Genomic DNA, 17,576 nt, shown 5'->3' with positions numbered 1-17,576 from the left:
CATTGGCGGACCAGCTGATATTTTTGGACCAAAAGCTCTGTTTTCCTGCCCAGTGATTGCTTATCATTTCCTTCCCGTCATACTGTCTCTGCGAGCAGATTTTCTGAACACAGTTCACACTGGGGTGACCCACCTCTTTCACTAAATGATGGGGTGTGTCAAGGTAGTGTTTATTTCTGCCTCATCTCTCTTTTTTGTAAACATATGCAGCTCCACACTTGTTGAATTTGTTGTTTGAGTGATGCTCCCAGCATTGTTGCATATGAAGATTACCAGTGCAGGCATGTCCCCATGTTGTGGGGTCAAGGTCATTATCTATTTTTCTGGTAGCACAACCATCTCTTTCAGAATACAAACTCTGCGAAACGTGTGGGACGTATTGCAAACAGGCCAGGTCCGCGTGTGACGGTCCTGCCCCAGTTTGGCTCGTGTACAGAGAGCCCCTACCGGCTGCAAGCATTGCCTCTTTTAGACAACACAGGGGCCACATCTAACAGAGAATGCACCCATCTATCAGCATCCGACCATAACTGACATGCAATAGAACCAAGGAACTAAGACAGTCAGGATTAAGGAATGGAATGGAAATATTGTCAAATTAACTTGTATGATGCACTACAGAAAGCTTGCCATGAACCGAGTTCAGTTTTACTCACAGAAATGTAACATGTTCCCAAACTTTTAAGATACCTGTTAGGGCTCGGTAGTGGGTTCCTGACTTTAAGGACTGTACAAACACAACAGCAAACCAAATATCATCACAAAAAGAAATGTTTACAGAAAATGTAAGTTATTTACCCTATTGTTAATTTCACACACCTGTGTCGAATATCAGGGCTAGTTGATCTCATAAATTATAAAACGTGGCAACATTTTAAAACACAAAGAGCAGTTAGAGTTGGCTGGCACATTTGAAAAGAGACTTTACTAAATGAGTAAGACAAATGTTCTGAGTTTAAAGTGATAATGCTTTAGTTCTATCCTGCTGCTAACACCAATATTCTGTTAGTCTTGGACTGGCCCTCAGCTGCTTTTACCCATCCTCAGCATCCCATAGAAGGACTTTGGATGGACAAGCAGACAGCTCCCTCCTGCCCTCTCCAGCTGCTCTTCCTCCTCAGGTCACAGCACAGGAGGATCACTGCTTCAACCCTCAGCTCTGGGCAGATCCAGGCAGGATAAACCATGCAAAGAACCCTGGCTTGACCCTTGGGGTCCTAACAAATTATTGCTGGGCGCAGCATGGACTCAACAAGCCAGTACAACTTGGCATCTATGTCCTGAACACTAAGACAAAGGGCTGCTGGGCTGCTGGGCATGAAGGTTTAAATGTTCCAACATCTATGCAGGGCCTCACAGAGGGGGCAGAAGTGTAGTTGTTTTCCAGACCCATCTTAAGGTCAGAACGTTACAAATCTGTTCCATGACAAAGTCCATACAGGAAGAGCTAAAGGGTCTGTCCTCAGCAGGTAGCCATTTAGACGAGGCTGAAAGCCACATGTTGACTCCTCCTGTCTGTTCTTCTCTCTAGATGACCATGATGTCCTGTCCTTCCTGACCTTCAGCCTGAGTGACACATGGAAAGAGGTAACTGTGTGAATTCCTGCTCGACAGGAGAGAGGTAATGCTGATATTCACTGCTGAAGAAGGGCAGGCGCATATTCTACAAGTTCACTCTGAGGTGCACAATCTGGCTTGTATAGATTGTGCAAAAGATTGCAAGCTTTGTATTGTATTGTATTGTAATTGCATTTATATAGCGCATACTACCCCCAACGAGGCGTCAAAGTGCTTTTTTGGTGAGTATCACGCTACTCCGGAACCCATAAAGGATTAGTGTTGAATTAGTATAGTGAAATATGAAAGTAATTTGAGTGGTGGATATTAGGTATAGAAAGATTCCATTGTGCTGGGACAGGGTTACCCTGCTGTGAACGGACCTGAAATCCAGAGCCCCAGTAAAGGATAGCTAAAGAGCCAGTGTAAGGATAAGAGAAAACGCTAGGTTTTAAATAAATATAAGTAATAGGTCTATGGTCAGGGTGTAGGAAACGTGTAGGATAGATTTAGGTAAAAGACAGGTGAGGGTTAGTGTTGTCGAGGGGATTATTTAGTGTAAGGGCATGAGTACTGAAAGGTTTTAAAGTAAGGAACAAGGTATGGATTAGAAGAAATGGTCAAGGTAAAAATATAAATGCCAAATTGGTGAAATACATAATAAGGACAGGTGGATAAGGCAGTGATAAGTATGTGATTTTGATGAGGTAAAGGAGGATAAGGAAGTGGGTGGCGAGATATTGAGGTAGGCCCAATGGGAAGATTGCATGCATAAATAACACGGCAAAAGATGTTTATGAAGGGGCTGATTTTGAGGTTGGCGGAAATAGTACTCCGTCGCAACATGTATTACGGCCCTGTCCATTAACTTCTCGTTACGCCTGCCTCATTTACAGATTGGTGCACCATATGCTTTCTGTCGACAGAGCTTCCATTGGCTCTGTCGACAGAAAGCCTCATCTGATAGAGTAAGGGCTGCCAGAGGAAGGTTATTACAACACCCACCCTATTTAGGTTGGATGGGATGTTCTTTATTCTGACTGTCACTTCCAGGAAAAACGTGGTGGGGATAACCTGACAGAAATAGACAGAAAAAATAACGATCCCCACACCTTGGGATACAACTGTGAGGGTGTGAGGGGGGGTCATTTGTTTTTAGTTTTTCAAAAACAAGTTCCCATTTTGGGAGTTTCTCTATTAAAAAAAATGTTTAAAGTTTGGTGGATGGCTGTCAAACCGGACTGCAGCCGTCCAACAAACTTTTTGCACCTTGATGAAACCACTAGGAAGGCAGTTTTTTCCAACGTACAGACAGGACCGCTGTGCCAGCAGTCATCTTTAAAATTTGGCAGGACGTAGCCCACTAGGGCGGTGGAGGTAATGTCATCTGCCACATGACAGACTGCACTCTGTCCACCAAAGTCCAAATTGGCCCAAGCTTACACAGCGTGGTCACTAGATTGATAGCTCACATTTCAAATTAATAGTTATAATCTGCGTGTGTTGCAGACCAAGAATCTTTGCTTAATTCCACTCCTGAACTTGTAACCACCAGGCCAAAGGACAAGTTCCTGCCATTCCCCAGGTATTAGGATGCTGCTATCAGTTGGCACAGCCAACTCTCTCCATAGTTGTGGTTTGATTCTGATGCTGAGCCGTAGGCCATAGCTCCTGTTGGGGTGATGGAGATGATATCCATGTGATTCCAGTACATAAAACTGTGTGGAGAAGCTGATATGCATCATCAAGATAGTAACGTAGCTGCCATTACCCAAACTCACCAATGCTTTGAGACAGCATAATCATATTTTGTGGTCACAGTTACCATGCTCACCGGCAGACACCCCGTGACCACTTCAGGTCCAGGGGACATCCCCTCACCAATATCCTCATGGTCTACAGACCATGGGGGAGTTATTCTAAGTTGAGGAAACCTTAAATACTCCATCCACACACCACCCATAGGATGTTCCACGTGCACTATAGTCTAAGCCTCCTAGCTCTCCCCTCTCCTGATTGAGGATGTGACCCAAGAATGGGAGTGTAGGATGGCTATAACTGACCTTCCATTAGTAATGTTATTGTCAAATAGGAGGAGTGTGGTATGGTAGAACAGATCAAGGCATTGATAATAAGGTCCAAAGAAGTTTATAGATGGTGGGATGGTAGAACAGGTCAATGCATTGATAATAAGGTCCAAAGAAGTTTATAGATGGTGGTATGGTAGAACAGGTCAAGGCATTGATAATAAGTTCAAAAAAGTTTATAGATGACCCAACAGTGGGTAGGTGTTTCCAGATTGATGAAGTGCACTTCATTTTAATGCCTGTTATTGTTATGCTCCCTACCTAATAGTCAGTGCCCATCAACAGTCCTTCCTAAATGAATGAATGTGGTAATGGGCATCTGAACCACAGTTCTCCCTCTGTTTACTGATCCCATACCAAGAACCCATGTACTTGGTTCCATGTAATACTTGCAGAGGCGCTGACGTGGTCAAAGTCTGGTTCCAAAGAAATGTCCTGCCCCTCTTAATATCTTATCAGGTCCCCGGTTGAAGCTTGCCACACGTACCAAGAGACCTATGTTGGCCGTGTGCATGTAACAAGTGTACTAATTCATTAATCTCTTCATGAAACCTGTGATATTCAGCATTAACGATATGGTGATGACTTTATGTTCACCCTTCTCCTCAGGCAGCAGATGCCCAGATCTCGGACACCGAGAAGGACAAGTTTCAGAAAGACTTCGAGCACTTTCAGAAAGAGCTGGAGAAGCAGAAGGAGGACTTCCAGAAGCAGCATCCAGAGGACAGGCCCCCTGGTAAGTCGGAAGCTTAAAACAGTAGGTCCATCCTATTTCTCTTTTCGACTCGAGTACCTTGTGAAGAGTACTGACCAATGCCTGGCGTAGTTTCAAGGAGCACCGGGACTCTTTACAGAAAACGATTTTGCAGTTACAGGAGCTGGTCCAGCATGAGTTACTTTACGTAGAACAAAAGGCGATGGGAACATTTTTTTTAATAGTTCAGAAGAAGTCTATATTGAATACACTGTACAGTTATTTCTCATATAAACATGTTTAAAGGTTGAGGCACCATAGCCGTAGCTTGTGCCATGATTTGGCCCAAATCCTATTCAGATGTGTGGACACATGCAACTAATAAATGATGTGAGAAATGTGGTCCTAGTAGGCTCTGGACCCCAGTTGTGTCAATAGGGTCTTTCACAACTGTGTCAAGGTGCCTGTATTCCAGAGACTCTCAAACAGGAGACCAAGAACCCTTTTTAACACCAAACCATTAGAAAATTAGGCTGGGCAGTCAAAGGCTGAAACGGAGGGTGTTGTGGGCTAGAAACGTAAAACTCAACAGTGCACATAGAACCATCAATACATTAATTTTTAACAGGGGCTTCTTCCATTACAAAGGGAAAATACATTAATGCACACACAAATGCAACGCAAAAAATGACAAATATTTACAAGATTTCTTTTTTTTTTTTAAAGTTTTATTTTATTTTCACCTGGTAAGGGACAGTAATACATTCAGAATAATTACATTTCATCAAATAAATCATATACATAAACAAACAGATATACATCAACATTCCGTTTGCTAAAATTAAAAGAAATCCTAGACTATTACAACGAGATCAGCTTGGCAATTATAAGTAGCCTTTGGAACAATCAATTCATTCTAAGTCCCCCCATAATTTCTCAAATTTATATAGCGAACGAATACCTCTTAACTCTGCTAAGGTGCACTCCATAATTTTTATTTCGTTGACCAAGTACCACCATTCCATAGCATTAGGTGTGTTAGGGCTGATCCATGCTCTGGCTAAGATTAATTTAGCACAAGAGATTAATATTGATAACAGTATGTGATGTGATTGGTTAGTCAGATGTGGGCCGAGTATTACCAAAGGAAAAAATTACAAAAAGGGGGTGGTGATGGACAGAGTATCTGAGTTAATCAGAACACTCCTACCCAGTCAACAGATCAGGGCTTGATCCATCACCGTTTTTTAGCTCACTGCACCATCCCAGTTCAGAACCTGGCTATATGCAAATTGGTCTGTCCCTGGCCCAGTGCATCATGGGAACAGGGCAGACCAAACTACCAAGCCAATTCTTCACTGGAAAGGAAACAAGCTTCCGGGGACCGGTTTCTGGCATTACAGCCGTCTTCGGCCCGGCTTGCTTGAATCCTGATGGTGCAATGAGCAAGGGACTCATGTCTGAGCATACCCTTCCACACTCATGGTGGCCAAAATAATTACAAAAAGGGGGTGGTGATGGACAGAGTATCTGAGTTAATCAGAACACTCCTACCCAGTCAACAGATCAGGGCTTGATCCATCACCGTTTTTTAGCTCACTGCACCATCCCAGTTCAGAACCTGGCTATATCCAAATTGGTCTGTCCCTGGCCCAGTGCATCATGGGAACAGGGCAGACCAAACTACCAAGCCAATTCTTCACTGGAAAGGAAACAAGCTTCCGGGGACCGGTTTCTGGCATTACAGCCGTCTTCGGCCCGGCTTGCTTGAATCCTGATGGTGCAATGAGCAAGGGACTCATGTCTGAGCATACCCTTCCACACTCATGGTGGCCAAAATAATTACAAAAAGGGGGTGGTGTTGGACAGAGTATCTGAGTTAATCAGAACACTCCTACCCAGTCAACAGATCAGGGCTTGATCCATCACCGTTTTTTAGCTCACTGCACCATCCCAGTTCAGAACCTGGCTATATGCAAATTGGTCTGTCCCTGGCCCAGTGCATCATGGGAACAGGGCAGACCAAACTACCAAGCCAATTCTTCACTGGAAAGGAAACAAGCTTCCGGGGACCGGTTTCTGGCATTACAGCCGTCTTCGGCCCGGCTTGCTTGAATCCTGATGGTGCAATGAGCAAGGGACTCATGTCTGAGCATACCCTTCCACACTCATGGTGGCCAAAATAATTACAAAAAGGGGGTGGTGTTGGACAGAGTATCTGAGTTAATCAGAACACTCCTACCCAGTCAACAGATCAGGGCTTGATCCATCACCGTTTTTTAGCTCACTGCACCATCCCAGTTCAGAACCTGGCTATATGCAAATTGGTCTGTCCCTGGCCCAGTGCATCTTGGGAACAGGGCAGACCAAACTACCAAGCCAATTCTTCACTGGAAAGGAAACAAGCTTCCGGGGACCGGTTTCTGGCATTACAGCCGTCTTCGGCCCGGCTTGCTTGAATCCTGATGGTGCAATGAGCAAGGGAGTCATGTCTGAGCATACCCTTCCACACTCATGGTGGCCAAAATAATTACAAAAAGGGGGTGGTGATGGACAGAGTATCTGAGTTAATCAGAACACTCCTACCCAGTCAACAGATCAGGGCTTGATCCATCACCGTTTTTTAGCTCACTGCACCATCCCAGTTCAGAACCTGGCTATATGCAAATTGGTCTGTCCCTGGCCCAGTGCATCATGGGAACAGGGCAGACCAAACTACCAAGCCAATTCTTCACTGGAAAGGAAACAAGCTTCCGGGGACCGGTTTCTGGCATTACAGCCGTCTTCGGCCCGGCTTGCTTGAATCCTGATGGTGCAATGAGCAAGGGACTCATGTCTGAGCATACCCTTCCACACTCATGGTGGCCAAAATAATTACAAAAAGGGGGTGGTGATGGACAGAGTATCTGAGTTAATCAGAACACTCCTACCCAGTCAACAGATCAGGGCTTGATCCATCACCGTTTTTTAGCTCACTGCACCATCCCAGTTCAGAACCTGGCTATATGCAAATTGGTCTGTCCCTGGCCTTACCATAGGAGCTGTTATTGGGGGGCTAAGAATGTTTTTTGAAACTAGAGTTTTTTCCACCTTTTCCCAGAATTTCCTAAGCTTTGAACATGAAAACAACATATGTACAAGGTCTTCCCCATATTCAGCACATTTCGGACATTTAGTTTTTTCTCCCAAGGTATTATTTAAAGACCATTTTGAAAACTTTTCTGGTGTGTAATATAGCATATAAATGGTTCTATATTGTTGTAGTCGTAAGCTTGATGATCGTACGTAATTATGAATATTAGTATATGAAAGACTTATTTGTTTACCTGTGAGATTTGTTCCTAGTTTTAAATTCCATTTGTTAGCAAGTACATCGTTATCGTCAGGTTTTAAGCTTATAAAAAATGTATATGTCGTGCTAATGATAGATTTTTCTTTCTTAGAATTTAAGTAATCCCAAATGCCCCCATTCGACACAGTATTAATTCTGTTTTTATGCATTAGAAAATCATAAATTTGTATATATTTAAACCTATGAGTTTCGGATAATCCAAATAAGTGTTTTAAAGTAAGAAAATCTAGTATACCTTGAGAGTTGTAGAGATCGCCCAATACCTTTCAGATGCCACCTTCGAAATTCCCCATCACTAAATATACTCGGTAAACCAGGATTATTCCACAAAGTAAGTTGAGAGTGAAATATAGTAGTTTTACAATAGTCAAGAATATCCTTCCATATTCTTATTATATCACGTGCGGTCTTAAACTTAACCCGTTTATAGTAATTGGGGTCTGTGATGTGAAATAAAAATTGATTGGAGTCTCCTTTTAGTAGTAAATAATGGTAAGAGAGCAGGTCCTCAGAATTTAATAGTGAGCGTAAGCGTCTTACAAATGATGCCCAAAAGTATAGTTTCATATCGGGAAAATTAAGACCACCCGATCCAATTTGGTTTTTTAATAGCTTTAACGACCTCCTTGCCTTCTTGTACCCCCAGATGAAGTTACCAAAGATCATGTCTAATTGTTTAAAGAAAAGCCTACTCTGAGTCAGAGGGATTGATCTAAATAAATACAAGTATTTGGGTATAATTTTCATTTTAATCAGATTTATTCTACCAATTAAGCTTAATGGTAGTCTATGCCATTTTTTTAAACTCGAGTTGGTAGTTTTCGTTAGATCATTATAATTGATAGCATTAAGTTCTTTAATATTTGAAGTAATCTTAACTCCGAGGTAGGTAGCAACCTTACAGATTTCTGGCACCGGTGGCGAGGGAGCGAAGTTGGCTATTATTTGAGTTTTATGAGCATTCAGTTTATAGCCTGACACTATGCCAAATTTAGATGCTTCAATATTAATAGTTCTTAGAGATCCGTGTACTTCAGACGAGTAGATAGCAATATCGTCAGCATACGCAGTAATTTTTAAACTTTGCGTACCCGTCTTGAATGGTGTTATTCCAGATTGGGTATCCAGAGCTTTTAAAAACGGTACCAAGGAGAGGGCAAATAATAAAGGTGAGAGGGGGCACCCTTGTCGTGTGCCCCTACTGATTGGAAAACACGGCGAGATGAGCCCTCCATAGCTAGTATATGCCGTCGGTTTATCGTAAAGTGCTTAGATCCCGTTTAAAATGTCTCCTTCAAATCCCATCGATCCCATTGTGTGCCATAAATAGTCCCATCCCACCCAATCAAATGCCTTTTCGGTGTCTAGCATTATCATGGCAAGAGGAGTTGTCTCTACCTCAGCTATATCAAATGCTGTTATTGCCGTGTTGATATGAGCTGAGGTATCCCTCCCTGTTATAAACCCGTGCTGTTGTGTATTTACAATTTTGGGCATTAATGGTGCAAGCCTTTTGGCCAAACATTTTGCAAAGATCTTAGCGTCTGCATTGATCAGGGATATCGGTCTGTATGAACCCATCTCCTCCTTAGGTTTACCCTTTTTGTGAAAAAAAATTATTTTAGCTTTATTCCATGAGCGGGGTGCCGACCCAGTTCTGCCGATATGAATTATCACTTCTAAAAAGAGAGGTATTAACTCATCTAAGCATAATTTATAGATCTCCAATGGAATAGTATCTTCACCGATGGCTTTCCCTATAGGCAATGATTGTATAGCTTCTTTTAATTCTTTGCTTGTTCGCAATATTTACAAGATTTCAAGTGAAATTTCCATCTAGAGCCATTTCAGAGGGATCCTCATAGACTAAACAGGGTGTACTGTAAAGAAATTTCACTGGGGCAACTAGCCCCATATGCCTAATGTGTTCCCACGTTTTGTGAGGTACCATGTGATAATTTGTGTACCGGCAAATCCTCAAAATAATATAATACCTTAACGCCAGTTTCCAACTGGAGACTCTATATTATTCTGAGCAGACCTTCCAGCACAGATCTGATTATGCATATTAACCTATAACAGGTGTTCTGCCCTCAGGAGAGGATAAAAAAGCCCCACCCCAGGTTCAATTTTAATAAAGCGGGCTCCAGCCTGTGAACTCCAAGAAGGAGAACATGTTAAACATGACGCAAAAGTGGCGCAAGGGTCTTGTAAATAAGCCACAATGTATATACAAGGCAGTGAGGCGGAGTTTTGTATCCAGTTCCAGCCTGAAGCTACAGTTAAAGCATCATTTACAGATAAAGTTCACAGTGAAGCATCATACAAGATCCCAGACCCAAATAAGATTGGTGCTGACCCTTTTGGTCTCCAATTGAAGCATAACAATCTAGACTGTGCCCCATTTGCCACAATGCTGTCTGTGTGCAGAATGATCCCAGGCTGAGTCAGATAACAGTCTTTTTATGCTTGCTGTGTGTTTATGTCATGTGCAGTCTACTCATTGCCCCATGCCTCAGCTGGCCACCGTAGCTGGCTATCGTGTAAAGGTCGGGCACTGGAGATTACAGTAACCATTTCAGAAAGACCATTACAATATGTGAGAAACCTTTAAGGGTTCCCACGCCACAGCAGAGTTCAAAATACCAGCAGCAAAAACTTACAAAAAAAATGAAGGTTTTGGATGGTAGAGTCCACTCTGCTTGGGACATTTCAATGTCCCAAGAAGAGCATTGTTATTTCACAGACAGCATTCACTCATCTTATGTTTGTGGTAACATCAGGGCTCTAGATAGGGCAATTATTAGTGCATTGTATTCTCCTAAATCAGCAAAACGCACGTAGTAAAAAATAAGGATTGAGGGATGTGCAGGATTGTGTTTTGTGCTTCCACCAACACAGATCAGTAGGTACAAGAAACAATACAAGGGAGCAGGAGCCCTGGCGGTACCAAGAAGTAACAGCTCTAATGTGTCCATGATGGCAAATCCTAATGTTTCCAAAAGGGGAAACATTACTGTTTCTATTAAGGGAAACTACTGTTGACCCTAAGGGGATGCTCTGCTGTTGGTTCTATCTGATCCAAAGACGGACTTCAAAGTAAAAATACACATTTCATTCTGGGTTAATGTTTAGTCACATAAGAATGAAATACAACAAGTACATTGTTTCAAAACACAAACATATTTTTACTTGCCTAAAGGTGCCCCATAATGGTTGAGAATAAACTTTTAGCCCCCCACATTTCGTTTTAGCCTGAGGAAAATACTTCAGTAATAAATGTTTACATTCAAGTTATATAAATACTTGTTTTTTAATTGTCTGAATTTTGATGTCTTATACAACTGCACTAAAATAATTTTTGGATATTATACTGGTGGCTGCTTTTTTAGGCGGGCACAGACATTATGATTAAGCTTTAGGAGGCTAAAAGGCAAGAATGGGATTTTGTTTCTCCACATATTGTGATTCGTGCTTTGCATTTCTGACTAATCCATGGTGTGGAGCGCAAGGTGTGACTAATATACTGATGATAGATTTCTAATTATATGGCACTGCTGACAAAGCATTGGTAGATTTTTAGATCTCATAGACATGAGATGTGGTGCAGAATTCCACATCATCTTCCTCGTGATAATGCACTTAGGCTTTTGTGAATGGTGTGCTGGATTTCACAGGCATTGTTACCTGCCACCTCTCTCAGGGAGGAACCACCAGCAGGCAGTGATAGTTCTGTGCTTGTTTTCATCTGACCCCATTTACAGTGGAGGACCTGTTTGAGTCTGACAGCCAGCGGGAGCTGATAATGGTCCTGGATGGGCAGAACCGTGTCCTGCAGGAGTTGGGCCACCTATCTGAGCGCCTGACGATGGTATCTGAGGAACAGAAGAGACGATGGGATTTTCTGTGGCGTAACATGGCCAATGAGACCACCACTACTGTGAAAGGAGGGCCGGTAAGCCTGTGGATTGACGCCAGCTCCTGTGGGTAATGGGTGGGTCAGTAAGCCTGGGGTGAATCTTCAGGGTATGGCCTGGTGAGCTTCAGTGAGTGTTAAATTTGGCAAGTCCCAAACAGGGTGGGGGAAGAGTAGTACATTTGTAAGAGTCCCAAGGGTAGGATCAACTGAACCCTTGAAGGGCCCTTTGATGGGAGGGCAGCAAACCGGCGGCATTTTCCAACTCTGGGAACTGATATGCTGGGGTGAGCTCCTAGATTGGGATTGGTATTCTGGGGTTACTTGCCTGCAACAGGTGTGCAAGACAAAGTAAGGAAGACGTTTTGAGCTGCCATGAGCCTTTCTGGTGGGAGCACTCCGCTTGAGTGAGACCCTACCTACCCTATGATAAGCTAAAGAGGGGCTAGTCTCCGTAGCAGGAGCCGGAGAGCTAGGCTGAGCCTTTACATGGAGGATACTAGATGCTTGGAGGGCTGGAACAAGTCTTGAATTTCCAGGGTGAGTGACAGGGGACACTGAAGGGGGGTAGAGGTTTAATAAGCGCACACTCCTGTCTGTCAACCAGAGAAAAAAAACATGTTGATGTCTAAAAATTCACTGAATCTAAATCCTGAAGTAATATGTCCTTCATTTCTCTCTCTCTCAAGACATGTTCTCATTTCCTTTTATTTCATGTCATGCACTTCTCTATGGGAGGGTTCTCCGGCGGGAAAGTTTGCGGAAGAATGCCCCAGGTGTGTGACGGCAGTGTAGCTGATCAAATAAGAGTACAAAGGCTACTATGCAGAAATACTTGTTCTTTATTCTTCCCTCTCTCTTCACTCTTTTTCCTTCCTAAACTTTGTGTTCTTTCTCAGCACTTGTCCTATTCTCCTGCTCACTAGCTAGAATAGAAACACTCTCAGATCTCTCAGCACAAACAATAATTGCCTCCTAATACTGCCCACCTTAAATTAGAACCAGAATCTCCTCCACCTATCTGTGTGCTCTAATAAGGAAGCACCCGGCAGGTCCACGTTGAAACAATGCGAAAACCTCTCACCTTGGGTAGATTGTTGTAATATCTTGTGCTTGAGTTTTTCTGCTTTTTTGCCAGATCAGAAGAACCAGAGATTTCTCCAGGACTCTGCATCCACGGTGGCCAAAGCCCTAAGCAAAGACGCCTTCCAAACTCTGTCCTATGAAACTGTGCCTTTGCCTCTCATAGACAGCCAGAACCCCTCCACTACCAAGAATATCCTATATTTTTCTGTAAAATCAGGTGTATGATTTAAGTTCCAGAGCCTTTTTAACATTATTCTCTGTTGGCCATCTTATAGTTCAGTTTCCTACAGTGTTCTTTTTCTTGAGCATTTCTGGGTTCCTTGTCCTTCTCACCTCAAAGTCACAATTCCTCTTTTAAATGCATAAACACACGAGACAAGCCTCTATGTGCCCAATAAGAAAGGGAACAAAGATTGCTAAGAAATGAGCAATAGTAATGGAGTCAATCTACTCACATATGGCATGCAGTTAAACATAGATGAGAGCCAAATACCTAAATATGTCAAAACAGTTCCAGAGGTACACAAGGTGAATGCCACAGAGAAAGTTGCTCTAAGTACATAAACATAGAAAGCAGGAGATAAGGCAGAGGGAAAAGGAACGCAATGATGAGACCAGCCAGACAGCAGTGAAAAGCAGTTTGTGGTGGAACTTGTGGCAGGGCACAATGGTGCTCTGGGGGAGAGGGATGATAAACATTGAATTCAAGGGGGAGGAGCTCGTCACCTTGCTGATAGAAGCGTTCTAGTGAAGCTCTCTGCCTGACCCTGGGAATCCATACCTATCCTGCTGCTTGGGCCACCCCACATACTGCCCTGGACAAGACACGGTTTGGACAATGCCCCTCGGTGTGATAGTCCTTGGGGGAACAGTTGGGGTTTCACCCTCCTTTACCCACCTTCCCAGTACATACCTCATCTAAGTATTTTTGCCAGTGGATGTCTGATTGAGGATTAGTGGACATATGGCAAGAATAAAACTCGACGCTCAGGGAATAAATACTCCTACTAGTCTGGTATACATGACTTATCTGTGCGATTGTATAAAATGCTGTACAATACGTTCTTGCATGACTAGGCACTCCACTTAGAGTACCTAGCTAAAACACTCAGATCATAACCCAGCAATACTGACACTTGTCTGGGACTCCCCATGACTACCGATTCTCTCCTGGAAGCTGCATGTCACTGCCTTGTGGGATCCTGTCTTCCAGGACTCATTAGCCACCATTCTCCATAACTATATCAAGGAGAACACAGGCATGGATCCTCAGTGTTGATCGAGTGGGAGGCACTCATGGTGGTGATGCGCAGACATTGTATAGCCACATCGACAGGGGTGCAAACCCATTGCATTGCAGAGCAGGAGGGATTGCATGAGTCCCTCGCTAGAGACAGCCCACATAATCCTGCCGCCCGGTGACAATCTCTTATCGAGAGAGAGAAATTCCTGGGGTTGATTGAGAGTCTTAAAGATTATGATTATCAACAATTTCTCTATAAATTCCACAGTAAGCGAGACAGGGCTGGACGCCAGCTTGCCTTGCAAATCTCACCAGGTGCCTATCACAGGACCTCTCTGTCTTCACCCCCAAAGACTGCATGATCTATCCGTAAACCGAGATCATTAACACGTTTCGTGACTACTACACATCTCACTATGCTGTCACTCAGGGCCAAGACGCACAGACTATACATAGCGACGTGATCACCCCTGGGATGCATTAACTGGGACGGGAAGCTGCTACCCTTCTGGGGGGCCCATGCAGAGGAGCCATAGTGGTGTTGACTAGGGGCAAAGTGCCCGGCTCGGACGGACTCCCTGTCTAATTTTAGTTGACATATGTTGATCTACTTGCCCTCATCTTGGGCAAAGTTTATGATGTCGCTAAGGAGCATGTCTCCTCCCCACTATGCGCATGGCTCTAAATATCCCACTCTTAAAGAGCGAAAAGGAGGAGGTGCTCGTCTCCTCATACTGGCCTCTATCAATCTTGAATGTAGACTACAAATTTCTCAGTAAAATCCTGGACGAGCGATTATTGACACGTATTTAAGAGTTGATACAGCTCGACCGATCTGGATTTATTCCAACTTGCAGTACAGTCCCCAACATTAGATGACTTGTACATGTCCTGATTTCTTCTGTCGCGGACCAACCCAAAGGCTCTGGCAATCGATATTGAGGAAGCCTTTGATTCCCTCCACTGGGACTTCTTATATACCACAGCGGTCAGTATGGGGATAGGGAGCGGCTTTCTATCTTGGACCTAGCTACTTTATTCTGCCCTGTTAGCGAGAGTCAAGAAAGGTGGATTTATTTCCATGCCCTGTACAATCAGCAGAGGTACCACACAGGGTTGCCCATTATCCTTGGTGCTCTTAACAATAGCGGTGGAGCCTCTGGTGCTGGCCCCTAGGCAGGGCAACTGTTACCAGTGCCTAGATTCAGGAAAGAGCCATCTCCACATATCACTGTAGGCAGATGATATGTTATTATTCCTGCATGGAAAACGTCCAGATGTGGAAGGGGCCTGAAAGACCTTGGCCCACTTCGCCAAGGTGTCAGGGCTTCAGGTGAACGGGGGCAAGTCCAATGCATACCCACCGAACGCCTCAACCACAGATGATGGACCCCTAGAATTAGGAAATTAAATTCGGTCGGAACCTCACATGTTTTGTTACCTGGGAGGCCTAATATATTGTTCCGTATCCCAGTTAATTGAGGGGAACATATGGGCATCTCTCGAGTCTCTGAGAAAATCTATTTCCTTCTGGAACAACACGCCTTTATCTGTCATAGGCCTTAGAGCCCTAGCCAAAATGATAATGTTACTGTGCCTACTATACTTTTTTGTCCCCCCTTTCCCATATTTTGTCCTCGGGCTATTTTCTGACAGATAGACAGGTTCCTCCTAACAGTATAAAGAACAGAGCAGCACAGTATCTCACTTGCCTTAACTCTGGCTTCCCACCTCAGACGGCGGGAAGGTTGCCCCGACTTTGAGCTCTCCTATCTGGCTATGTAGCTACTCTGGACTGTGCAATGGAGAGAGAAACGGTGGGAATCTCACCAGCAGATGGGGAGACCCCTTCATGATCTCTGTAGCTTCAATTGATCCGTCATCTCTAGCGGGAAATATGCAACAATGGGGGGAACAATTTACTTACCACATTCCATGCTTGAAACAGAGCCCTGGAGCGCACCCATGGGTTAGTACCCTATGCCCGGGCGCTCCTGATCACAGCTTTGACTGTTTTGCAGTCATGACTCGATTGGGGCAACTCCGAGAGATTGCCCTCCTAGGAGGGCTCTTCGATCACAAGCCTTATAGTAATTTCCAGGAGTTGGTGGATGAGTTTGATCTTTTCCCCCATAATTTTTTGCTCTGAGGAGCTGTTAGGGCTTTATTTTATTTATTTATTTATAGAGCGCAACACTCATCCCAATGGATATCAAGGCGCTGGTAGCACAAAACAAGGCCTGACTGCTGAAAGGGGATACACGTAATTCTTAGTATTTAGGGAATAGGTGAGTTTTTCGTTTTTTTCGAAAGATCAAGTAGCTAGGAGTGAGCCGTAGGTCCAAGGGGAGCTCCTTCCATTTCCTAGCTGCCACATATGAGAAGGAGCGCCCTCCAGTCCTTGCCTTCTTGATACACTTTGTTCTGGCTAATGCTTGATGTGTTGACCGGAGGCTTCTTGTGGGGACATAAAACTCCATTTTATCCTGGAGTATCTTCGGGCCGCTTAGATACAGGCTATGTGCGTAAAACTGAGCAATTTAAATACTGCCCTTTGACGCATGGGTAGCCAGTGGAGACTTTTCATGCACATTGATGCAGAGCTTAGTCTGTTTTTATTGCAGACCAGTTTGGTTGTGGCATTTTGAAGCACCTGAAGTCGAGTGAAGAGGTACTCATTCATGCCTACTAATAGGGCGTTTCCGTAGTCAAGCTGACTTATGAGCAGGGCTTGTGTAATTGTTCTTCTGCAATCCAGAGGCACCCAGGGTAAGAGTCTGGATAGCAGTTTCAGGGTCGCGAAACCCTTACCACAGAGGGCCCGCACATGGTCCTTCATGGAAAGAGCATCATCGATAAGAATGCCCAGGTTTCTTACACATTGCTTAGGGATAGGAGCGGCACCGAGTGTTTGTGGCCACCAGGTGGCATCCCAGATTAGCTTGGCCCCTCCGAAGAGCAGAATCTCTGATTTCCCTGCGTTCAGGTTCAAACAGTGCTCATGCATCCACAGTGCCAACTCTGAGAGACAGTTGTGAAATTTTACTTTTGAGACTTCAGGTCTTTCCCCCAGGGCTACCATCAGCTGTGTGTCGTCCGCATAGGAGCAGATACCGATTCCCCACTGCTTTGTTGCAAGTGTGCTGAGGGCTGGCATGGTAAAGCAAGTGCCACACTTAGGTCTTGGGAAAGTATGTGCCATTACCTTGCTTTACACTGCGTTACTCCAGCAGAACTAGATCAGCCTTCAGGACAGGAGACCTGGTTAACCCACTCTCGGCCAAGAACTGAGGCTCTGTACTAGAATCCATACCCTCAGACATCGTGAAATGCTAGATTCAAGAAAAACCAAGCCCTGGACAAACTGACTCAGGCCTATGGAATCCTTCAAAATTCACACCCTCCCCTCTCCCCCACACACACATGATACTGAATGTACTCCTAACTTTTGAACAGGCTGCCCTCAAGAACATAGGGAAATGCTCACAAATACCTAGTTTATATAACATGTTCAACTGTGAATCAGAAGCAGGTAAATCTTTTGCTAATGACCCCCTAATCACTATCAAACAGGCAGACAAAGGGGGTGCGATTGTAATTATGTCCACAAAAGACTATGAAGCAGAATGCATCCGCCAGTT

At 44.1% G+C, this 17,576-nt stretch overlaps 1 protein-coding gene across 1 annotated transcript in view; it reads left to right on the top strand.

The window, feature by feature from the left end:
* Positions 1-17,576, top strand: part of LMAN1L (lectin, mannose binding 1 like) — a 362,659-nt gene that overhangs the window by 180,526 nt on the left and 164,557 nt on the right. Inside the window, exons 7-9 of the mRNA XM_078685130.1 lie at positions 1,532-1,587; positions 4,254-4,380; positions 11,455-11,645. Of these exons, the coding sequence (XP_078541256.1) occupies positions 1,532-1,587; positions 4,254-4,380; positions 11,455-11,645 (374 nt within the window). The remainder of the gene's footprint in view (positions 1-1,531; positions 1,588-4,253; positions 4,381-11,454; positions 11,646-17,576) is intronic.

This window comes from Lissotriton helveticus, chromosome 3_2 (assembly GCF_964261635.1).
Source record: "Lissotriton helveticus chromosome 3_2, aLisHel1.1, whole genome shotgun sequence".
Classification (NCBI taxonomy): Eukaryota; Metazoa; Chordata; class Amphibia; order Caudata; family Salamandridae; genus Lissotriton; species Lissotriton helveticus.
The sequence above is the reverse complement of the archived record's forward strand: the minus strand, read 5'-3'. Positions and strand labels throughout refer to the sequence as shown.